Source organism: Heliangelus exortis, chromosome 5 (assembly GCF_036169615.1).
Source record: "Heliangelus exortis chromosome 5, bHelExo1.hap1, whole genome shotgun sequence".
Classification (NCBI taxonomy): Eukaryota; Metazoa; Chordata; class Aves; order Apodiformes; family Trochilidae; genus Heliangelus; species Heliangelus exortis.
The window spans coordinates 35,143,619-35,168,556 of record NC_092426.1 but is presented as its reverse complement, the minus strand read 5'-3'; the positions used below and the strand labels follow the sequence as shown (position 1 = coordinate 35,168,556).

The 24,938-nt window shown below is 42.0% G+C and overlaps 1 protein-coding gene and 1 long non-coding RNA gene across 6 annotated transcripts in view; one reads left to right on the top strand and one right to left on the bottom strand.

Moving 5' to 3' along the window:
- RGS6 (regulator of G protein signaling 6) overlaps positions 1-13,902 on the bottom strand; it is a 260,455-nt gene extending 246,553 nt beyond the window's left edge. For 3 of the 5 annotated variants that reach the window (XR_011726030.1, XM_071744548.1, XM_071744551.1), the window contains exons 1-2: positions 13,606-13,902; positions 746-850 (exon numbers count right to left, since the gene is read on the bottom strand). Coding sequence is in view for 4 of the 5 variants with exons in the window: in XM_071744548.1 (XP_071600649.1) it covers positions 746-829 (84 nt within the window). In the remaining variant the exon portion in view is untranslated. Of the gene's footprint in view, positions 1-745; positions 851-12,516; positions 13,076-13,605 lie in introns of those variants that run through there. The other 2 variants (XM_071744550.1, XM_071744549.1) reach the window with 2 other exon arrangements.
- A 5,640-nt stretch (positions 13,903-19,542) lies between these two features.
- Positions 19,543-23,850, top strand: LOC139796718 (uncharacterized). Its single transcript, XR_011726120.1, has 2 exons — positions 19,543-19,597; positions 23,207-23,850. It is a non-coding gene; the product is annotated as an uncharacterized lncRNA (long non-coding RNA).
- Positions 23,851-24,938: the final 1,088 nt, after the last annotated feature.

Genomic DNA, 24,938 nt, shown 5'->3' with positions numbered 1-24,938 from the left:
TTATAAGAACAGCACTTCCATGTGCTACACAAGAAACATTTTTCAGTCTAAATAAAATACATTCACATTATTTCATTAAAACACAAAAAGACTCAGTTTCATAGCTAACAGCTACCCCAGAGTAAAACAATGCCTCAGAAAATGGGTCAGTAGATTGCTTTCCTTCACCTTTGGTACTGTCTCCAAAGTACTTCAGAATAGCACACATATTCACACTGAAAGGAAGTTCTTCAACATTATGCATTGCTGTTACTTTACCTTTGTCTAATTCCTTTTTCACTAGGATTTGAGAGGTTTCTCTTTTTTAATTTAAGCAATGCAATGGAAAGTAATAACAACTTGCAAAGAATAAACCTATAAATTATGCAACAAAAACCACAGTATGAAAATTGAAAAAAATGTACTAGAAGACTGTTGCATGTTTTATGCTTAGTGTGAGAAAGCTTGGAAGGTATGTACTATTATTTTAGCTAGACTTAGTAAACTTGAACAATCAGGTAAAGTCACATCACAATTATTCACAACGATTTATACATTCCCAGTTACTAGTTTGTCAACAAATATTTTATATTAAAAAGCTTAAATACTTCCACTAAACAGGACAAGACTTCCAAGCTCTCCAAAGCTACAGTTTTAATTACCTATTTTCCTGTAAACTATTTTCAGCTGTGCATCCAAGCAGCCTGAAACATACCTTTGATGTCAAAAGGGTTTATCAAAAAGAAGATATTTTCATAATCCTTACCTTCCTGTAGGCTATCATATTTGGAGAACTCTCCTCTGGGTCAGTGGTTTCCACATTACTTGAGTCAGTGGGAGCTTGGGCCATGTCTGCTTCTCGTTGCTCAGACTGCAAGGACAGGAGCAAAAGTCAGCATCAGCCCAGGGTGAGGACATGAGACTGCACTCAAGGCAGACAGACAGCTCTTCCTTTACCTTTGTCTAATTCCTTTTTCACTAGCACTTGAGAGGTCTGTCTTTTTTAATTTAAGCAATGCAATGGAAAGTAATAACAACTACTTGCAAAGAATATATCTGTAAATTATGCAACAAAAACCACAGTCCCTCCCCCTACAGAGGGAACCACCCTCCTGACTTCACCCAGGGCAGGATTCTAACGCAGTGTAAAATGCTTTGAACTGATTTTTCTAAAGCTCAGCACCCCAGGAGCAAGGACCACCAAGCCACATGCAGCTGCTGTGCTTTAGCTCATCCCCTTCTCCTCCACTTCTGATCTGGTCTCATAAGCCCCCTCCCCATCATTCAACAAAAGACCAAATTAATACTTTGCACACTTCCTTTGCCTGCTGTAAAGTGCAAAAGCAGGTTCCCTCACCTCTTCTCATGATACAGCCAGGGAGAGGCAGAAGGGTCCAGACAAGCAACCATGCATAATACAACTTCACCCAAACTATATTCTGAAAGCACAGATGTGCTGCCTTATCTCCTCCAGGTCAGGCAAAACCATTGGTTTTTATTAAAAAACAACAACCACCACCAAACAAAAAAAACCCACCCAAACACAAAACAGGAAAACAGGGTCCTTGTGCAGGACACTTGAAATTCAAAGTCAGATGCTGTCTTTGAAATTTTACTTCCACCAGTGCATTTGACAAGTTGGATCTTAAATTAAATGCTGTGGTGGAGCCACATGATGATCTTTCCCAGTGTAAGAGGCAACATTGGCTCTTACAGACACTGGCATTAAAGCTGTTTGAGAAGCATTATTTCTTTAGCATAAAAAGTGTCAAAAATTCCCATCTCAATATATTGTTTTCTTAAAAATTAGGACAAAAAAAAAAGACTAAATAGGTACTCGCATGCATAACCTACACATTTGTTCCTAAAACACAGTTTACCACTAAACCACTTCCCTTACTTCGGGAAAAAAACACTTCCCTATTCCTTGCTCTACCCACTTTTCACATTCTCACAGGCAGCAAAGTGCCCCAGCACACAGCATGCATTCAGAGGATACAACTGCATGTATAATACAGCCCCAAGCTATTCCAGCTGTCAGTTATCACCTCCCAAGGACAAGTCAAGAATCTGACAGCCTCAGACCCCATCCCAGCTCTGTCCAGTCTCAGCAGTAAAAAACCTGCTGAGACCACTGCTGTACCATGGTATCCTCCACTGGAACCAGAAGGAGCTGAGATATCTCTTTATGAAAAGGGACAATAGAGACCAAGGTTAAGTAGTCTGCATAAGTCCTCCATTGCTTTCTTTTTAAAGTCCACATGCACACGCACAACTGCACAGAAGCATTTTTACATCCACATACCAATTTTGAAGCTCAGTAATACACTTCTAGCTAAAATTAAACAATATACATATCACCTTTAAAAGGCATGTTTAGATCAATTTAGATCAATTTTATTGAAAGGACAGATTTATTTTACTCCTATCTGATGTCTTCCTAGAAACCCAAACACTGCACTGTTGTGCCAGGTCATGAGCTAAGGAAATGGAATAAATTCTCCAAGACAACTTATTCAGTACAAAAAAATTAAAGTGGCCCAGACAGAGAAGGGCAAAGCATTTTAAAATCATAGCACTTGAAACAATTTACACTAATGTGCATTTTCACAGCACTTCTTAGTCATGATTTCAAGGCACTGAAGAATTAGGTCCTAGCTATCACCTCTCAACTGAACAGAGCATGAACTCAGTGGGGATTTTATGTAACTTTCTGAAGACAACTAAATGCAGAGTTGAAAGCATAAGTCAAATCACCCAAGTTTCAGCTTCACATACAGTAAATAAATAACACATATACCACTTAAATTATGAGATAACCTATGCACACTTCAAATGAAAACAATTACAATTAGCTTCTAATTCAGCAATGCTCCTTTAAGGAAGAAATTTCCAGTTTCTAATCAAAAAGCCCTCTCCAGCATTACTTTGTGTGCTTCACTCACTGCATTATTCCCTTTGAACATCCATATTTACAAATTTTGTTATGCTTGTTATGCTGTCAGCTCACTTGTGATACTTCAGGATTTTCCCCCGTAGCACATCTTGAATCTTTTCATCTACTCCATTGCAATGAGACAAAACCATCTTGCACAATATGCATTAGTGGCTGTCACACAGTGACATCAAGGGAGCCACCGACTGCCTCTGAAGAGTTACAAAAGGCAGTCAGTACAAAAAAAAAAAAACATCTTGAAGTTGAAAGACAGAAATTGGCAAAAGTGCTTCCCACTGATGCCCAGCATCTCCTGCTGGGCTCTTGTCAAGAGTAGCAGGAGAAGGGAGACTTTTGCAGAAGTACCAGCAGGACAGATGTTGCAGGGGAGAAGGATGGAGAAAAGGTAGAAAGGACTGAGGTGCACCCCAGAGCAGAGGTAAGTGTGGGCATCCCCTCCATGCAGCCTGGACACTGCTGGTGCTGGGATGAGCCTTAGCAGGGCCCCTGGACCACAGATCCCCACAAGGCCTTGAGGAACTGTCAAGGCTCTGACCGTCACCCAAGTTTCTTTTCTTTCTTTGAGAATGCTTTTTTTAAAAAAAGAAAAAAACCAAAAAAACATAACAACCTTTCTTAGATGGTAGTTTTATTCTAGAGGGGAAAAAAGACTGCAGAGAAGGTAAGACAGTGACACAACAGAAGCAGGCTCTTGGATCTTCAAGGTGAATGCACATCAATGCTGGATCTCTACAGATCCCACTACATTTGTGCTTTTTAACATGCAGGAGTTGAGCAGAGCTCAGCACCCAGTGATGAAGGATGGCTTCCCTGCACTCCTGACATGCTAAAGCCTCGTTTCAGAGCAGTTCATAAATGGGACATTCTCATTAGCCTGATAATTCTGACGCTGATTTCACAGCCCACAAAGGGCCAGGCACGCAGCAGCAACACCTCTACCCAAGGAGCAACATGGGCACAGCCCCAACGCAGCACTGCTGTGTTTCTGCCTGGGGGACAGAGGACTAAAAAGCAAAAAGTCAGCCCTATGTCACTACACAGGTTAAATCACTCTGCCCTCTGAACCTTGCTGTAAGCACATGTATGTGATACATCAGCCAGAATAGAGTCCAGCTTGGACTTGGACACAGACATTTCAGACACAGGGGGTTTAGAAGGAAAAAAAAAAAAAAAAAAAACAAAACCTATCCAAAACAAACATTTCATTTAGGTTTTTCTAAGAACTAGAAGTACTCATGCACAGCCTCTAGTTAAAAGCCTCACCACTTACTACCTGAAAAGTACCACCAGCTCCTTACTAATCCTGAGGCAGTTTACAGCATTACCAGTGGCTAACTTATACCAGCCTGTATCTACACAGCAGCAATCTAAATCCAAATACATACCTTAAAAAAAAATAAAATGGTCTCTGAATTCCAGCTCTCAGGTTCAAAAGATGCTGTTCTCCCAGAGTTGTTTTCCTGACAACAGCCCTACCTGCAATAAGCCAGACTCCTCAGCAGCAAAAATGATAAAAACTGAAAACCACTTGTGTTAGCCATTCTCTCACATACAAGGAACAAACTGTAGGTCTTCAGCTTCTTGTTTGTGGATAAGATGGCCTTCTAAAGCTTTTTAGAAAATACTCCCAAAAATAAGCTAAAAAGAGAGGATGCATTTGTCCCTTGCCGACTTTTTTTAATTCTTTTTATAGAACATTCCTGAGAAACATAATCATACTGGACTAGCTAAGCAGCTGTACACAAAATGCACTGAATCACAGTAAGAGTTTTATCTCTCCCTTATCTGATCAGGCTTCTCAGACTCTCCCAAAAAAACAGAAGGTACAGGGAGATACAGATCACATACATTACAAAAGGATCAGCAAATTCCTTTAAAGTGGAATAACCAATTTTAAAAATGCCCCAGAAAGCAAGAAAAACAGTTTTTCACCTCTGCAGCATTTGACACAGGAGTTTAATAATCAAATTTCAAAGAAAACAACCTTTATATTTCTGTGCATAAGCTGTCAATATTTAATCTCTAAATGTATGTAAATTCAGTGAGAACAGCTAAGCAGTATATTAAGAGCTTTCCAGGAATGTTCTAAAATACCTTGACTACTGTTAGATAAGACTACTGTAAACAAGAGTGCTGTTAAGAACATTCTTATAGGCACAAACACTCTTATGCTTCACAAATTACCCCACCAAGGAGTCCTTACTGAGTGACTTTTATAGAGAGAGAGAAAAAAAAAATAGAAGCACAACATTAAAAGAAAATCTGCAAAGCAAGCTATTTCATTAAAACATTGCCAGTGTTTAACAATCTCAATACAGGATCATATTTGGACTCTTATGCTGTACTTTAATACATCATTTGTCAATTTATTAAGCAAAATTGGCAGTGCAAAACATTTCTTGCACATCCGAGATAAAACATGATGGTTAGCTGTAACATGCATAAATTTAATCCTGGAAAACAGAACCTGCTACAGGAGTACCCACATAAAATCCAGTGGCAGCTGAAATACAATTTTGGATCTTCTCAATGCAGTAAGACTGCAAGCATCTTCCTCTCCTGGAACAGATGTTGGGGAGGACATCAAGGCTGGCCACTGCCACAGAGGGAGCTACACCCCAGGCAGCAGGGACAGACTGCAGGATCTTGTACTGCTCTGGATACTGTGGTGCTGCTCCCTGCATGGAGAAGCAGCAAAGGCAGTCTGCTTTCCATTAGTGAAGTACAGCTCCCAAAGCATCTAAAAAAAAACCTTCCAGTGACCATTTTGGACATCTAATTGTAACTGAAATTACTCTGAAAATACTTTCCCAGTGGAAGATCATCCAAGATACTGCAGTTCTATTAACAAGATTCAATCTGCTGCCTTTTTTAAGGAACAAAGTATAAACACTTTCAGCAACTGCACTCAATGCTCAATTTTTTTGCCAAACAAATTCCTCTTTGCTTATGAGAAAGCAGTTTGGTTTACACTGGGAGAATTCATGAACTCTAGAGGATGTTATTCCTCTTCTTTCTGAGGTACCACCTCACAGGAAGCCCTTTGCTGAACTCCTGGAGCTCAACACCTCTCGCTCTGCAACCAACAAGAAGAAAGCTGGGAGTCCATCTAGGCATGGAAACAGCTCCTCTGCCTCACCCTGCCAGAGCAGAAAGAAAGGACTCGATTCTGGGACACTCCTCTTTTCTTTAAGGAAACTGGAATCCTGATGAAGCAGGGATTTCCAACGTCACCACACTTACAGATATTCCCTATAGGCGCAGTCTCCTTCCATACATGTAATTAAGTCCTTCCTATGCAAAACCTGCCCCAAACCAGACTACAGATAGAGCGCCTTCCCACACAGTAGTAGGGCAGGGAGCAGGCTCCAGGCTTCCAAACCCCAGCACTCCTTAACTTCTACTTCTCTTGTAGAGCTCTAGTAAGTGAGCACAGTCCCGGGAACACAGTTCTCTCCTATCACCACTGACTCCAAAGACTCAGCATGGATGACCTTACACACAGTTTGGCTTATTCCTTCCTCCCAGAAGTATCCTGATGGATATTACATCCTACATTTTTAAAGCCTTCTACTTGGATAAAAATGCACATAATTCTCTCTGTGGCCCAAAAATACAATGATCATCATCTGGTGGGCAAGGACATGCTCTCTGGACACAGCCATACAGAAGTAGCTCTTTGACATGAGGCAACCCAAATCACTTGGCTCCCTGCAGACAGACACAGCCTAGGAGTTCAAACTCAGCCTGCTGTGTAATCTAATGGGAGCAGCTGGTTTCCCTATGTACTCCTTTTTCCAGTCACTTGCTGTTCCCAATTATATATGTCCTTTAATAAATATCTGTGGTGTGGCTGTCTAAGCAGTACCTTGCTAAGCAGGGATGACCAAGGCCTTGTGCCACCTCCAAAAAAGGGAGCTCTCTGGGATCTTGAGCAATAGTCTCTCCAGCTGTGTGCCAGATGTGGAAATAATCACTGTCACATATAGCAGATGACACTAAGGATGGACAGTTCCAGTTGTGTTAGCCACAGGTAACCTGTCTCCATCACCAGGCAGATGATCAGGCAGCTTCTTGATAAAGCATAGAAGATTAGTACTTTTTTCCCTTTGCCCAGGGCGGCACAGGCAATTTTGACTGCATTTAATTTAAAAGCAGCTGGTTTAGACTGCTGAAAATACTGCCTACAACTGCATGGTACATCCAGGAAACCTATGGGGTTGACACTGACTAGGTCCTAAGTTTTCTGACATTTAATTAATTGGAGGCATTCTCTCCTTTTTTCCTTTAAGGGAGAAGTACACATTACCTATTTTCTGGTCTGTCCACCCAAGGTGTGGAAGAAGGCATTACTGACTTAAAAGGAAGACCTTTCTCAATTTGAGAAGTTTCAATCTCTTATTTAACAGAGAGATAAATAAGGTGAGCAAGACAAACAAAAGGAAAAAAAGGATGGGTGGTGGCAAACATTGACGCATGAATTAAGAAGGCAAAATTTTCCCTTTTTGAAATCAATTGTTAAAATGGGCACTTGCATACCAGGTTTACTTCTAATGGACCAGAGTGATGTCACAATCAGGAAGAAACTGCTTCCAAAACATCCATCGTTCTTCAAAAAAAATTTGGAACAAATCCAGAATCCACCTGAAATCAATTTACTTTCCAATTAAAAAAGTGATGTTGTGAGTGCAAGAGCTCTTGGAAAGGCTCTGAGCCAACACCAAGGATAGCTACAGAGAACGTAACAGCAAATGTATGCTGTATATTTAACTGAAACAAGTGTCAGTGCTATACCAATTTAGAAATGCAAAGGGACAGATACAGTCCAACTTTGAACTTCATCAGAATTGGTGATCCTAAACTACTGCAGTATTTATAAAGTGCTAGCAGCCTGTAAGGAGCAGTTGCAAAAAAGAGTTGAAGTTCTATTTTGTTGTTTTGCAACAATGCCAGAATCACTCCCTGGGGAAAATGAGTAACTGCACTGATTATACAGATCTTGAGGGTTGACTTCTAATGCCTTCTCCAACAAAAATCCTTTCTTGAAAAATCACCAGCCTTGGATCAGTTAAGGTGTGCTAGGAGCATCTTGTCCACGAAGCTTGTCCATCAAATACACCATCTGTCCAAGGGCCTTTATGCACCACAGAAAGTATTTACTGCAACTAAAGTTGGGGGCAGGGGGTGGGGGAGTAGTCTGCATTTTCTATTTTACATTACATGCAATAAGTTGAAAACAACTGAAGAAAATTGATTCAAAGAGAAAACAAGAAGAGCAAACTAATGGATGTTCTAATAGAGGTTGACAAGAAAATCAAAATATTGAAGTAAAAAATACAGGCCCCAGTACCTGTTAATTTTCAAATTCATAATTACTCCACCTAAGCTCCCTGTTCCAAACAGAGCTTGTTATAATAAAGCTCCCTTCTAGTAGTCTAATGCAAGCTGATATAACCATCAGTCCACCCCTGCATTCTCAGTGACTGCACAATCTCATTTAAAACACCCCAAAGTACTTGGAGCTCTTGCTGGTTGTTCATTCTCAAGAGGATGGAAAACTGCAAGTATCCTGCAGTCAAATAAAATGCATAATTTGCTACCCAGAAGCACAGGTGCTTCTGAAGATGCAGCACCATTCAATACCCTTGGTGCACACGAACACAACTGGTTGCATCTCATGTACTTCAAGGACATGATGCAGTACACTAAAATTTCACTGCCCTGCTGTTTACCACAAAATAACACCACCTTTTGAGATGCAGATTACATCCAAATCACTTCAAAAATTGCCATGTAAAAAGATCTAAGTCCTTGAATTAGCCAGCTCAAGTTTATACACCCACATGGTTCAGTAGAGTCTACTAATCCCACCACAGCGGTTCATCTACCCCGAACTCCACAATGCCATAACTGGACTGCTGTAAATACCAACATATGATAGGTATGTTATAAATACTAATATACTTTATTACTACTGCTGTTATCCTATAATACTTCTAAATTCAGCTAATCCATGTCTTGGCCAGACTGCCATTACACTGGTTTAGGCATAATCTAAAACTAGCTGTGATGGAGCCAAATACTTTCATGAAATGATAAACTGAATCACAACAAAATTAAATGACTTCCCACATGTACATAGTGGGTGACAAAGCAATAAATAGAATATATAAGCCCAGACTTCCAAACCATTAGTTATCACTTGCACAACACGCATCCCCATAGTCCAGCAGGCCTGTTGTAAACAATCTGAGTATCTTTTAACTACCCTGTGAACCTTTCACCACTGGTGTCAGGTTCTACCAGCACAGTGAAAAAGATGAAATACTGTCCCTTTTCACAGGGATGCTGTTTGTAATGTGTAATTGAAGATTCCTGGCAAAGATACAGAACTGATTCCTCTTCACTGCCTAACTACCTCATGGTGCCCACAACCCCCATGCAGGCAAAGTTCAGTACCTGTGCCTTACTCTGTTGCTCAGACTAGGAGCAGACAGGTGTTTCCAGAATGATACTGTCAAGCTCCTGGGATGTCAAAATGTCATATTAAAACTTCAGCGAGCAATAGGGTTCTATATATCTCTCTCTCTCTCTCTCCCCCCACATTCCTTGCCACCAGCTACAAAGATGTTAAAAAATAGTATGAGATACGATATAACACAAGTGGGTAGAAGCAGTCTCCTGACTCCACAATCTTTCTAGAGCTTGACAACCACTGAGGAAAATACAAATTAGCTTGTCTTCCTTGCTCCTCTTCATAGATAAGAGCACAACAGCAGAAATTAGCTCATTCCCCAATCACCACAATGCCCTATTACTCCAGCTGGAAAGAGTAACTGTAATGATGGAATAATCTTTTCACAATAAAATTTATACTGTGGATTCACTAACATTTAATAGCCTTTAAAATTTCTGAAAACCACTATATCATTAAAGGACAATTGTAATCAAACACATTTTACAATGCTCCATGGTACATCTTTTCAAGGATGTTTATACATACACCAAATGTTTATACATACACCAAATTTTTCAAAGTACTTCAGGCTACGTGCATTCTAGCCACCTTTAAACCTCCATCTCCTTGAAGACACAACACAAGCAGTGCTTTCACAGTTACTACACAGAAGTAACTTCCTGTAGAAGTGTGCAGGAAAAGTTAGAGATGCAGGAACATCATTTACTTCAGAATATGAAGACAGATGTTCAACCATACGTAAGCGCTTAGAGATGCAAAGAGGAAACATTACAGTCTGAGGAAGTCAGATGTGTAACTTCACAGGAACCCAGTGACTGACTCATCCAGATGCTTTAGAAAACCCAGGGTGGTGGCCATCACCACCTGTGGGCACCTAAATGTTTCAGAAATGTGCTTGGCCAGCACAGCTCTGGTCAGCTTTTCGTTAACAGGCACACAAAGCTGAAACCATTCAGGGTTAAAAGTACTACTAGGCTTTCAGTAGTAACAAAGGACCAGGTTATCTTGCTCACATACCTTACCTCAGATGGCAGTGCACTGTCTTATGGCACATTGGTGTCAACAGATCAAAGGCTGACATGAAGAAACACCCTTCCAAATCCTCAGTGTAACATTATTACTGTACCTAGGTTTTCTTTGTAACTACAGTAATGTGGTATAAAGTGATATAGATAATAATGCAACCATGAAGAAGCTGAAAAGAGTTGCAGGAGGAATGAGGAGCATTCCAGTTCTGACAGCTACATGCAGTATTTGTACCCAGTCCAGAGATGCTCAGTGACTGGGACCTGTATGTCCTCTCCCCTCTAGAGAGCCCAGGTGTGTGCAGAAACATGACAAACTCCAGACAATAAGCACACACAATTTATATTGCAATAATTTATTATTACAATTTATCATTACAGCTATTATCAACTGTATAGGCAAAAAACTGCACTCTTGTAATGTTGGGCTCACACTTGACAACTCCAAGGTTTGATTTAGGTGTCAGAGGTATCTTTGGCTAAAGCCTCTAGGCTAGCTGCCACTCATTCTTTAAAAGCTGGAGACTCGTATTGTTACCAAGGACAGCAAAAAAAATAATCACCCTGCAAGACCCTTTTATTTCCATTAAGAAGCCTGAGCGATGGCTCTGCAAGATGCAGAAGTTTCACAACAGACTAACATTGCATCCTAACATACCACGTTAAGATGACACTGCAGCTATTTTGTCTTCCTGCTACTCCACAGACAGCAGCTTCTTTTCCGTCCCTGCCATCTGCTTGTTTGCTGCAGTCTGCTGGGACAGGACTGCCCTCTCTTTTTCTCCCCTTCTTGGCTGCTCAAAGGAACCATGACAGATCTTTTCCAGCTTTTCTACTCCATTCACTCAGGTCTTCCCCCAGCCACCCCAGAATCCAGCACAGTTACTCCTGTGGATCAGCAGTGCTCGGCCCACCTCTGGGTGGGCATCCAGTGGGCTCCACCAGAATTCCATGCTAGACACTGAACCACCTGTGAGGGGTTAGCAACAAGGTGATTTCTGCTTCAAGAAGACACACACACACACCTTTTGTCATCCATTAAAACAGGTACCTGCACGACCTGCATCACAGGGACCATCAGAGATAAGCTATGGCAAACCGTGTCAACAATAACTATATGCAGCTCCTTATAATGCCTTCTCTAAGGAGGTAAGGGTAATAAGAAGAAACCAGAAAAATCAGTCAGGTAGGTGACCAGCAATCTTCCAGCATATGTTACTAAAAACCTCACTGAGAGATGTTAAGAGATGTGCAGCAAATAACTTTCTCCTTCTGATCACCACTACAGTTCAAAAGGGATAAAAAAGGGACTAAAATCCACCACACTTGTAGGCAGTCGGGAAAGAAATTGGAATGTCTGCCATTAACTATGCTGTAGGTCAGGTCACATTAGAAAAAGGAACACAAAAATAGAGGCAATATTGGCCAAGTCTATACAGTTTCTTCAGCATTTAAACACACAGTCAGGCAATAAACACTATTATTCCGTGATTGTAACCATATGCCCCCAAGTCAATAACTGTTCTTCAACATATGATCTCTTTTTAAAGCAGATTTACATAGAAGTACAGTGAAAGTGTTTCCAGTCAGCTGAGATCACAACTATACAGCAAACAATTGCTAGTTTTTCCAACCTGCAAGACTGACATTAAAAAAAAAAAAATTTACCATGCTATCCAATCCTTTAAATCCCTAGGGCTTTGAACTACGGTTAACCTCTTTCACTATGTTTTTCAGTGAGCAATTACAAATAACACTATACTTTTAGAAAGTGCTTTCCACACTCGCAGCCCTCAAAGCACTTCCCACAGAAAATACACAACTGAAACACAGCTTGTTTTGGGGTGAGAAGCCACCAGTGTGTGTGCCAACACAAAGATGAGTTCTACAGCATAGCTTTATTAAAAGACAGCTTTTTCTGTTTTCCAATCTACACACTGGCAACTCGCAAAAAAAAAAAACAAAAAAAACCAAAAAACACCACAAAAAACAACCTCGAGCAATCACGCACAGCCATAACCTTTAATTTTTAGGGCAGTGCCACGCTGCTCTGTGGCGAGGGCTACACTCAGACTTACCCGGACCGTCCCGGCGAGGGCTGCGTCCGGCAGCGAGCCCAGCACCAGCACTAGTACCAGTACCAACGGGATCACAAGACGAGAGCCACGGGAACAGCCAGCCCCTTGAACCGGCAGCCCCGGCTGCTTTTATGTCTGCACCGTACCAGCGGCAGCGTGCCGCTATCTATACAAAAACCTGCCTTTCCCTCAGGAAAAAAAAAAAAAAAAAAAATTCTTGACGCTCCTTGCTGGCCCTGCAACCTATTCCTCTACTTATGCCGTCGCAGCTAGTGACTAAGGAGATGCTTTTAGTGTCACAGGAGATTAAGGCTCTGGGAGGAGAGCGAGCCTGGCAGCTTTTCACTCACACACCGGATCTGTCTTCAGGCAAACGCGCTTCGTCGGCAGATGAAAGTCTCTTATTCCCAGGCACTACCGAAACAGTTTCCAAGTTTTCCCACGGGGCGCCAGCTCCCCTTCAAGCCGTACCCCAGCGCTTACTCCCCTCATCCTTCTCCGAGGCCTCCTCTCCAAAAGCTCTGCGGTTTCAGAACGCCACAGCATGCCCAGGGGACCTACCGAGCCCCGGCTCCCCCAGCCCTTCTGCCATCTGGGACACCGGGTCCACCGAGCCCCGACCGCGTCCCCAGGGGGGGAAGGATGTTTTCGAACCGCCCGTACGGAACCGAGGCGCCTCCAACGCCCCGGGACGTGACCCGAGGCCAGGCGCCCTCCCCCGAGGCCCCCGCGGGAGGACGAACCGCAGCCGCGATGCTCTCGGAAAACGGGGGGGACACGACTCGGTGAGATCCGCACGGCTCGGGAAGGGGCACAGTGTCACCCCCGTCAGCCCAAGCGCCACGGGCCGGTGTCTACAGGCAGCTATGAAACACACATCCCGCCTTGCACCTGTCTCTCCACTAACAACAACTCGGAGTAAACTCCCCACCCGGGCGCCCCGTTCTCCGCGAAGCCACCGGGACGGAGACCCCCGCTGTGAGGGCAGAGCTGAGCAGCAACTGCTCCGCAAATACAAATGCGAATAAAGAGGGGAAAATAACGGCGAGGAGAGCACCCCCTGCCCTGCCTGCAGCCCACTCCCATTACCTTAGCAACCGCGCCTCCGTCCTCTTCTTCGCCTCTCCTCAGGGACGTAGGGGAACCCGCACCATGGCGTGAGCCTGCGGGCGGGGCCGGCGGTTTCCCCGAGGCTCTTCCCGGCGCCTCTTTCCAAAAAAACCTCTCGCTTTTTTCAGCGCCCCTCAGGCTGCGGCGGGGACAGCGGCGAGGCCGACGCTGCCAACCCTGAGCGCCGCGGCCACACCGGGTCGCCCCCTCCTCGCCTCAGCCGTCCCCCGCCTGCCGCCGCCCGACCCTCCGCCCAACCCCGCGCCGGGCGGGCGGGCGGAGGCTGTGAGAGCCCCGGCCCCGCCGCAGTAGCAGCGCCCGCTGCGGGCAGCCGGGGCACTCCCCCCGTTCCTCCGCCCGACCCTGGGGGAAGCCGCTTTCCCACCCTCCCCGTTTTTGAGCCCACCACCCTTTGCCGCTGACGCGAGGAAACTTCGTCCCACCCCGCCCCTCGGCTGCTCCTGAGCGACTTGGCGCAGGTCTGAAGGAAGGCAAGGAGCCGAGGAGAGGCCTTGTGTCTCTGTTGCGCTCTTATTTATGTGTTGTACGGCGTGGTTAAAGTGATAGGTAAAATTCTTCCATCGGTAGCCACGAAAAAATTATCTCTGGGTTATGCTCTTTGGACACTCAGGATTTCCCAGCTAATGCCTGGGGTGACAAGGAGCCCAGGGCTCGGCACACCGTTACTGATTGTAACGTAGCACGGATTCAACAAAACCTCTGGGAGACCGAACTCTTTCAAACAGACCTGTCACATGGGCAAAAGCCAATACTGTTGGCTAGGATGAGTTTCCATACATTAATTAGGTGTGCAAAGTGGCTTGGATACTTCCTACTGTTACTCTCCACCAGTTTTTGCATTGGACAGTACAAGATTTTTAATCCTTTCCTTCTCCTTCCCAAACTGACCCTCAAGTCTGAAAGACCTGTGCTGGAAAGCACTGGGACAGACCCTTGACAGCAAGCGTCCACACTCATCCCCCTGCCAACATTTTCAGCATTTCCAAAGTTTGGTGTCCACACGTTGGACTTATTTTTTAAGTTGAAACTCTTCACAGCAAGGCTGCCAGCTCCACAGAGGAAAGGCAACTTCACCAGCTCATACACCTTGTCCTAAAAGCCCCTGTGCAGTGCCTACATTTCCCCTTTCCTAGCTGGGAAATGCTGGGGATTTACCTCATTTGGATGTTATCAAACATCAGGCTGATGTCTGATAGATGAGCCTGCTGATTGACACCAAAAAAACCATCTTGTGCAGGAATGTGCTGTTGTGTTATGCGTGCGCCCTGCCTTCCACATGCCTGATGATGCTGGCACACGAAACGTCTGCAATAATTCAAATTATAAATTCTGAAGAAAAAAATTACTTCTGGCGCAACTCTGCAACACTTCAATTTCTACTGGATCTATACCTCCATCTTTTTTTACCTTTTTTTGGCTACTCTTTCCTTAGTCTTGAAACTGCTTGGTTCCAGCCTGCACAGTTTGCCCGTGTTCACTTCTTATAAAAGGTCTTTCATCTAAACAGTCTATCATTTCCTTATTTTTTGTCCAAAGAGATTGCACTTCTAAAATGTCACTGGGCATTTTTTTGATACTTTTTTTGGAACTAAACTAATCCAAGAATACTTCCATTTATATTGTTTTAATGTAAAATGCTCACTATTCCTTTCAAATAAACCTAACCATGTTATGCATTACTTGCCACACAGTGTTTTCAGGCAAAGGGCAGAGGGAGAGAGTGGCTACTTATGAAACACAAATATTATTTTTTCCCTGAGATTTCCTCAGCAAAGTATTTCAAATCACTAGTTATATTAACTTATGCTGGGGTATGACTTCATGTGCCATCAAGGATGAAATATTTCAGTGTCTTATACCAGCTCTATTCAGGAAAAGCTCTTTCTTCTCTGCACTACAGGAAGCACTACAAGGTCTTCATTCTCCCAGCTGCCTCAAAGGAGTGTACATGCAGCAGTTAGCAGGTATAAGCATTTAAATTTATCAGATTAACTCATACTAAAATGCAAGTTCTATAGAAATGCCTTTTTCAAAATGCAAGATAGAAAACATATCGCCGGTGTCTTAAAATTGCAATTTAAATAAAGTATAAATATATTTCCTGACAGCATTTTGTAGGCCAAGTATTGCAGTACTACAGTAGCACATGATGTTGAGAAAGAAAACTGGGAACATTAAAGCAGATGTGACCACTGTTCTTTTTTAAATAGTGTTTAACAGAATAAATTGTAGCCAAAAAGTACAAATAAAAGGAAAGGGAAATGATAAATTAAAAATAGCTTAAATGGGATTTTAGTTTTGGATAATATTTCATGTCTTATTTCCACAGTTTATACTCTAATTAAATAACTCTTCATCTAGTGGATTCTCTCAAGAAACAACTATTCTTTGGTGCCTTGAAGTAATAACTGCTATAAAGGCAAATGGCATAGCAGCATTTTTAAATTTCATGCATTAACTACTATAAAAAGGATACAGTATTAAAACCAGAAGAAACCAAGATAGGCTTTGTTTGCATTGATCCTTATGCTGAAAACATTTTAGTCAGACTTGGTTCATCACAGACATAATTTCTCAGTTTAACTTATTTCCCAGTGGGAGAGTCCATCTGTTTGATGAATGTGATTAGAGATGCAGGAACAGTTCCATTCAGATCAGTGGGACATCTCTAGGCAATAGAGAACTGTGTACAGAAATGTTTGTGGAAAACAGACCTTCCATTTGAAATGCTTCGTTATACTTGGAGATGATGAATGGTGAAGGACTGCTCCCCATTTTCTAGCCATGAGAATGGAGTTTTATGTAGCAAGACGAACCTCTTTTAGGGCACGGTGCTCCAAGGTCCAACCAGGTGTTCCAGGAGAAACTCACAAATTGTGCTCTGAGTCTAATGCTCTCAGGGCTGACCAGCCTGGATCGGTGCTACTGCTCCAAAAGTGGGTAACCTCCCTCTGGCTTCCTCAGGTGTGAGCTTTATTGGCCCCCTAATCCTGCTCATATGCAGTAGGGGCCCACCCTGATCAGGCATAGGTGGGCTTAACACAAGCTCATGCCCACTACCTGGCAATTAGTGGCACCTGGCTGCCTCATTTCACTACAGTTTTAGTTTCCTCTTTTTGCCATACCTCATTACAAGGTCCTGAAGCTAGATGAAACCACCATGGTCTCATACTATATACCAGGTATAGTATGTCACCTGTCAGTAATGTTAACATCATTAAAATCAAAAGAATCCAAGCTAGATTTTTATTTCTGTCTTTACGCTGAAAATATGTGGTAAGCTTTACTTTATCACAGAGACCCATTCCAGTGACCAGAGTTATCCTGACTTTTAGTGAAGACTGTGGCGGCAGCAAACTTCTCCCACACCTACTAATACTCTCCTAATGTTGCATTATCCTCATTGCTGTAAAGGGATCCTTTTATCTGCTTTGAAAGGTATAACTTTCAACCCTTGTATACAGTGGATATGACACTAGAGCTGTACATGCTCACAGGGCTTTCCTTCTCACAGCTCTGCAGTAGGAGCCTTCAGGGTCTTTCACAAGTTTTCAAGAGCATGGTGAAGTACAGGATGGGATTGTCTGAAAAAAGGAGTAGATATGACTAGCTTTCTGCCAGTAGCATCCTCCTCTCCTGGTGCTTGAAGAAAACTGAACAGCAGAATTCTGCATGGCTGTGGTGGCTGTGGTGCTCCGAGTGCTTTGTGTTCAATTTTCAAACGAACAGGGTTGTTGATTCAGTGACTAAGTGTTACCCTGTAGCACTTACTTCATTAATATTCAATATTTGTTAATTACAAGAAAAAATGGACCTGCTGGCTCAGGGGTGGGTGCCCAGAGATCACAAAACCAGCGCTTTTTTCCCATGAAGACAGTAAAGTGGAGTAAGTGCCTCAGTCTGGCTGAGCGCATAAAAAAATCAAAGAGGTTTTCAGAGTTGTTCAAGGTAGGTTCTATTTTTCATAAAATGTTTAATTTAACAGTGACCTAGTTTTATAACAGCTTTCAGTGTCTTGGCTTTTCTTATCTCCTGTGTCTTAGCCTACATTATTAGAACAAGAGAGCAATAGGCTTTACAGAATTTGTTAAAATTAAGTAAGGCCTTAGCTGGTGGATTAATTCTTCTGTTTTGTTTCAGGCAGTCATTATGGCACGGTTTCTTTGTAGTTTCAAAAAGGTTTTAGCACATCTTTTACAGCACATACTGTAGATTTTTTTTTAATGCCAGCTCAAAGTAATTTGCTTATTTCATGGTATATTTTTGAGTATCAAGGCTGTAGCAGCACTCTTTAATTCCTCAGCCTTTTTTAAAGAAGGATGCTTCATTTTGTAAACATTCAAATAACTGTATGGAATTGGTAGCTAGAAGGAAAAAGTTATTCTACATCTTGTCATATAATCTTGTCATGTGACCAATAAATGGTAGGGCTAGTGATGTTTGCTCTCTCTTTTGCTGTGCACTACATACAGTATTCTCAACTACTGTTTTATGGGACCTCTTTGTGAGTCCTAGTTTGCCTTGGAAGTAGACTTTTAAAGTTCCTAATATTCTGTTGTGTGTGCTGTATTTCATAGGGATTCAGCAGAAAAAAAGAGGACAATTTTAAAAAATGGTTGATTTCAGCCATGCAGCCCCAAAACACATTACATCTTCAGAAAGATGACTCTTCCTTCCACCTCCATCTCAGAGACTCTCAGGAAATGTTACCACTGGAGAGCTGAGTATGAGGGTGTTCCATCCTTCCTGCACAGCCTTCAATGGGGAGAAAGCCAGTGGAGAAGCTGCTGCCTTATCTGCCTTATCTGCCAGGTCCAAGTGCTTTCTCTAGAGGGAGAATCCCCCCATGGGGGGGGGGAGGGGGACACCACAAGAGGTTTCCTGTTATCCATATTAATGCATTTTGCAGAAATTGAACATGTCGGGCTGAAGAACACAGATAATGTATATTGGCAGTTTCTGAGCCAGGAGTTAAACAGCATCAAACCAAAAATATACTTACACATCTACAAAGATTACACAAGCTAAAAGAACAAAGGCAACTTAATAGGAACCATTCAGAGCCAGAATGCAATGCCTGGTTGAGCTTCACTGAATCCCTCCCTTTGTGCAAAGGGATTTTGGCTGTCTTTGAAAACATGAAGTTTGTGTCAGCTCTAATGCTTCTTAAATTTTGCATAGCTTCTGAAAAGTGTCTCAGTGACTTGTTACCATTAGGAAAAAAAAGAAAAAAAAAGCCCACATTGGTGAATTCAGGCTTGGAAGACCTCGTGCCTTGGATCTAGGGAAAAGTATTGAGAACAATTTTTTGTATGAGGCTGAAAATATCAGAACAGCATCAGTAATGGTCCTTTGTTATTTTTTATCAATAAAGAATATTGCAAAACAGCAAAAATCAGTCGTTGCAAATACACCTGGGACAGTCTAGAAGACCTTGTTTGATGGAAGTATTAAACACAGGTGTAAGAAGCTTTGCCCCATATTGTCTTTTCTGGAGTCCTTATATGGACCAAGAGCAACACAACTTATCAGAAAGAAGTGTTTTCAATAGCTGGATTCTTGATCAAGCACAGAAGAACCATCCTTTTTTCTCCTGACTTGGAAATTACACATCTGAACAGATTAGAGCACTGGTTGAGAGAGATCAGCAGCCTCATTCTTTCCTTTGCTAAAGGATGGTCTTCAGAGGGGATTTTAGGTTTTCCTGTCTTTAACAGGTAGGAATCTGCTAAGATGTCTCCAGCACTTCTTTCAGTTCACTAGGAGATCAATTTTTTAATATTTAACAGTTTCTTCCTTTCTTTCTTCTACTCAAGAACAGCCTTCTGCCCAGACTTCATCAATGGGATCAGAACTTGTAAAGTTTTGCCAGACCAGGCACAGCCTCCATTTCTGCTACATTGAGTGTCCAAATATTATGAAAGTTCACTGTCCAAAATGGCAGAAATAGGTGAGTTTCCCTAAAATTTATGCTTTCTCAGGTCAGCCTTTACCTATATGACTGGAAAATGTACACAAGGAATATTCAGGGTGAATCCTTGGCTATTTTTTTCTTCAGTACTGCAAAAATGTTCTGTGTACTTCTTTCTGTTTGAAATAGGCTTTAGGATAATTAATTAGATAAGCTGTGATGGGAGCTGCTGCACAGTGGGAATGAAGAGTGATGGAAGAACCACACACCTGAAGTGTGGTGGAAGGCATGAAATGTGTTTAAAAAAAACCCTTAAAACTAGCAAGATACAGTATGTGCCTTTCATAGCCCTGATCATGATGTTTGTATGCCATATCTCTCACCACTTTTTATCCATGCCTTATTAAACTATATGTTTGTCAGAGCATAAACTATATCACCTCCTGCTCTTGAAAAAGCATTTAGCATATGGAAGAAGCTGCAAACATCACCATAAACCATGTTTCTGTTCTCTACTTGGATGATTTATAGTACCCACATACACAGTTCCAGTACTGAAACACATCTTTGTGTATCTGTATAAAATCTTTTTGTGTACACACACATTTTATACACATAAAATCTTCTCACTAATAGTTAGAAAAAGCTTGCAGGGTGTTGATGAGTTATCTAAATCACACGCTGCTACTCCTCCCTCTTTGGCTGATTTATGTAGGTAAACATCACACTTCATTTTCTGGTTTTGTCAGGAGTGTTTAACATTTGACATTTGCCCTGAGCAGTCAAACACTTCTACTATTTGAAGAAGAAAAGTCTCTAAAATTAATTTTCAAATTCAAATGACTATTAATGGATTGCTTTTCAATTATTGTACCAGCTTGTCTGCTGCTGAGGAAAGACTGCATACAGACATCTAGCTGAGTGGGGGTCAGCTGTGCAGTACTCAGTAAAATGAGTGGGAGGTGGGAGGCAGAGGGACTCAAAAAACAAATATTAGCCTAGGAAACCTGGGTTTTTTTTCCAGAATTTAACTAGAGGTGTTAAGTAGAGACAGCTGGAAACTCAAAGCTGAAGTGGAACCTCAGATGCTCAGAGTTCTGTGAGAAAGACTCTTTTTCCCTGCTAAGCACAAGACAACTGTAAGAAGGTTTCCCACACTGGACTGCAGTCAGCTTTCCCTAGCTTTGTGAATCCCCCTAGCCTACAAAACTAGGAATCCAAACATCCATTTTGCAAATCTCAGCAGACTGAAATATCAGGTGGATCCCAGAGCTCAGGTCTGGTCTCATCTTTCACATCTACAGCCAGAGGAACGCCACTGGCAGCTCTCTCCTTGCTTCAGTACTCAGCCTGCTAAGCAATGGCAATAAAGGGACTGATACAGCCCAATTCAGTTAAAACACTTGTACAATGCATCATTAAAAATAATGCATAAAGCCTATTTTAAAAAAAGATCACAAGTTTAATTCTATTTTTTTTCTAATTATCCAAAAAACTGCTTCAGATCTGCGTCACCATTAGCAACCCCACAAATCCTCACAAGACGTAATACCCTTCATGTCAGGGTCTCAGAGAGCATTCTGAGCACTAGTGAAACAGTGACACCTCATTCCACCTGCAGGGAAAAAACTATGTCAGGCATGGTTGAAATTGTGCCATTCTTCAGCTGCTTGGCCTGAAACATTTCAGTTTATGCACTGTCACAAGGCTGGCTTTTTATTTTCTACATTTTTTGCAATGTTTCGGCAAAACCAGTTTAATTTGCTCCAAAGATATCTGGTGGGGAAAAAAAAGGCTTTTGCACATGTTAAATACATTCTTATAACTGACTATGCCCATGTTTTGAGGCTACTGTTAAAAATGTATCAGGGAGATGGGCCTTGGTGACAAGGATATGCTGTTCTGTGAAAATCTGCCCAGATTTTGACAAGCTACAAAGTCTGAAATTTTCAGCATGTTCCTGCTTTCATTCTTAGGGATAGAAGGCTAAATTTCCCAGCAGCTGATTGCAGTGATGCATATTCAGAATACTATAGTTAATTTTAACTAAACATGTAGATTGCTCAGTGGGGTTTTTTTTCTGCTTCTTATTATCTAGTTGTAGCACAGAAGGGGACTGAAAATCACTGAGTATCCCACTTCAGAAGGTAGGCTCAGCTACATCTAAGTTACTCCTGACAAGTCCTTAAAGACATTCAGTGCTGCAGATGCCACAGACACTCTAGGAAATTTAGTCTAAAGTTTAGTTAAACACTGTACAAACTTTGGTCCTAATATTGAAGATGAATCTCTATTAGCATTTGAGCCCATTATTTCTTGTACTCCATCATGGATGTAGAAAGTAGATTATCCCTGTTATCTTTGGAGCAGAATTTCACATTTTTAAAAGATTTTTACCACTGTTTCTGGGTGAGATTAGACAGCATCAGTTTTATTCCATTCAAGCTTGTTTTTTCAGTGTCTCACCATTCTGATTGCCCTCCTCTGGACCACCTTCAGGTGTTCCACCTTTGTCTTGTGCCCATAAGTGTACATATGGCTCTTGCTTATCATAGAATCATAGAATTGGCTGGGTTGGAAGGGACCTCAGAGATCATCAAGTCCAACCCTTGATCCACTCCCGCTGCAGTTCCCAGCCCATGGCACTGAGTGCCACATCCAGGCTCTTTTTAAATATCTCCAGGGATGGAGAATCCACTACTTCCCTGAGCAGCCCATTCCAATGTCTGAGCACCCTCTGGGTAAAGAAATTCTTTCTAATGTCCAACCTAAACCTCCCCTGGCACAACTTGAGACCTCTTGTGCCCTCTTGTCTTGCTGAGAGTTGCCTGGGAAAAGAGCCCAACCCCCCCCTGGCTCCAACCTCTTTTCAGGGAGTTGTAGAGAGTGGTGCTGAACAGAGCATTCTGAATCCACACAGGCAGTCCAGGGTGATGTTCTCTTTTTTTGCACTAGCCCAGCATTATTTCCTCCTGTTCAATTTCCACTCTGGGAAGGCTCCTAAATATATTGTTGTGGTTTTTTAACAGTTCCTTCATGGCCTGTGTTTTTTCAGTTCCTCGTTCCTGTCTAAACATAGTTCTTATTCATACTGAATGCTACCAACAGTTTGCAGATCATACCTGCAGTTTATTAAGATCATTGAATTTTAATCAAGGCTTCTAACATACTTTAAGTCTTTTGCTGCTTGAAATTATCTGCAAATTTAATAATAATTCTCCTTGTGTCATCATCCAGCTTATTAATGAATTTAATGAATACCACCAGACAGAGAGCAATCCTCTGTGGAACTTTATGCAACTAATCCTTACATTTTGACAACAAAATATCTATAACTGCTGTTTGAGTATGGTCTGCTAATGCAGCTCAGCATCACATTTAGGTACAACTACGTACAAGTTCACAGTTTATCTTTTGTGAAATAGTTGTTTAGAGCTCTTTATTTCTTTTTCTCTAGAAAATTATTTTATTAAAATATTAATGGGACTCAGACTTCAAAGAAGATTGAGCAAAAGCAAATTTCATGTTCATTCAAATACTTAATTGTGGGAAATATCTTGAGGTGCATGTGCACTTCTATTAGCAATCACAGAAGGCAGTTATTCAGTTAGATATTTCGTGCCTCTCACTGCCTTTCCTTGCAAACAGGTTTCTCAGATTTTAGCTCAGCAGCTGATGTCAGTAACACACAGGAAACCATAAATATTGAAATATAGAGGAAGAAAGTCATTACTACTGCATTGGACCACCTTGCTTTGAGTAAAATCTTTGGTTTTGCAGTGACTTAGGAACCTTATGCTACAGTTTTGCACCTTTGGATCCCATATTGTGCAAAGGAATAATAACTTCCATGACAGTTAAAACATATTTAGAAAAGGCCCACAGATCAGCTCATGTGGCTGTGAGCTATAATCTACCCACACAAGCTAAAAAAACAGAGCTCTTTTCACTGTGTTATCATCAGCCAGTCCTCCTCATCCTTTCAGAGTATGAAGGAAAGTCTCTCTTCCTAGATGCTCAACTATTCAGTTTTTGGAATGATCAGTGTCTCTGCCTCTCAAGCTGGCAAAGTTTCCTTGCTTCTGTGTGTCTGATACACTGACTTCCCAGACTGAATACTTCTAAGTAAAAAATACCAAAGATCAAGAGTGTAGCAACCACCTTTGGAGACCTACCCTAGCTGGGAGCTCAGACATCACCTTGAAACTACAGCCAAGCTTCTGATATTTATTAGCTCTCATGCTTTTATTTTGCTTTGTGACTCTGAAAGCTCTCAATAAAGATGAAAAATTTACTGTCCTGTCTACATCAATGAGGAGCTGCATGTTCATCTATGGATGTGTCCTCCTTCAGCTCACCAGTCCACTGAGGTGAGGAGTGCAAGTTCAGTACACAACCAATCTAACACAGGTACCTGCTACCAGAACTCTTTCTCCTCACCCAGATTCTGGCCACACATCCCTTATACTTCCATCAGATCAATCTAGTGGCCATGTGAGTACAGGACAGGCCAATTTGGCTGGCAGATCTGATGGAAAACAAAGGCATTCAAGGTGACACTACAACTGGAACTGATGGACAAGACTGCCTTAGAAAAAGGTTACTGGATTTTAGCTCATCTGAGATGCAATGCAAACTGTTACCTCTGCCTTCTCTCTGCATAGTTATCTCCTTCCAACCCTCTAGCCTCCACACATAAGCCACTGCCCACATGTTTTAAGTCATCTGTTTTTAATTCTTTTCAGCAGTTTTCATTTTTGATCTAAGTTTAAAACCCTATGCTCTATGACAAAACCCAGCTGCACACTTGTCTTGTAGTGCATCTTTTTAAAAACAGACCTAACTTGTTTGGTCTTTGCTAGACTAATGTGTACATTAGTTTTCCAGTCGATTTCACAGCAATTTAGATTATCAGAAATTAATTCTAAATGAAACTAAAAATACTCTGCTCTTTTTCTGGCTCAGCCTGAAAGAACTGTGTTATCTGACAGGGACTTGTGCACAGGCCCAGGCAGTAGCACTGCTCTCCTACCCCAAGTGTCTGGTTCACCTTATGACCTCTGCCAGGCAAAGAAGATAAGTCCTCCTCTGAGGTCCTCCTCCAAGACAATGTCTCAGACTTCCTCCGTGGTCACCAGGGGGTAAATAATTAACCTGTTTTATATATGGATTTGCCAATGGGTTGTGTTACCCTCTGAAAGTGACACCATCTCATCCTTCTTTTGGGGAAGGTCTGACAACCAGCTCAGACCAGTTGGTAAAGGGCGGGGGCTGTGGGAGAAGAAACTTGGCTGATGGGTTTTAGTAAGAAGAGACTTGGTTCTGCAAAGCACTCTGAAATCTCATGGAAGTTCTGGACAAACTGCTGGCCTTCAGGATG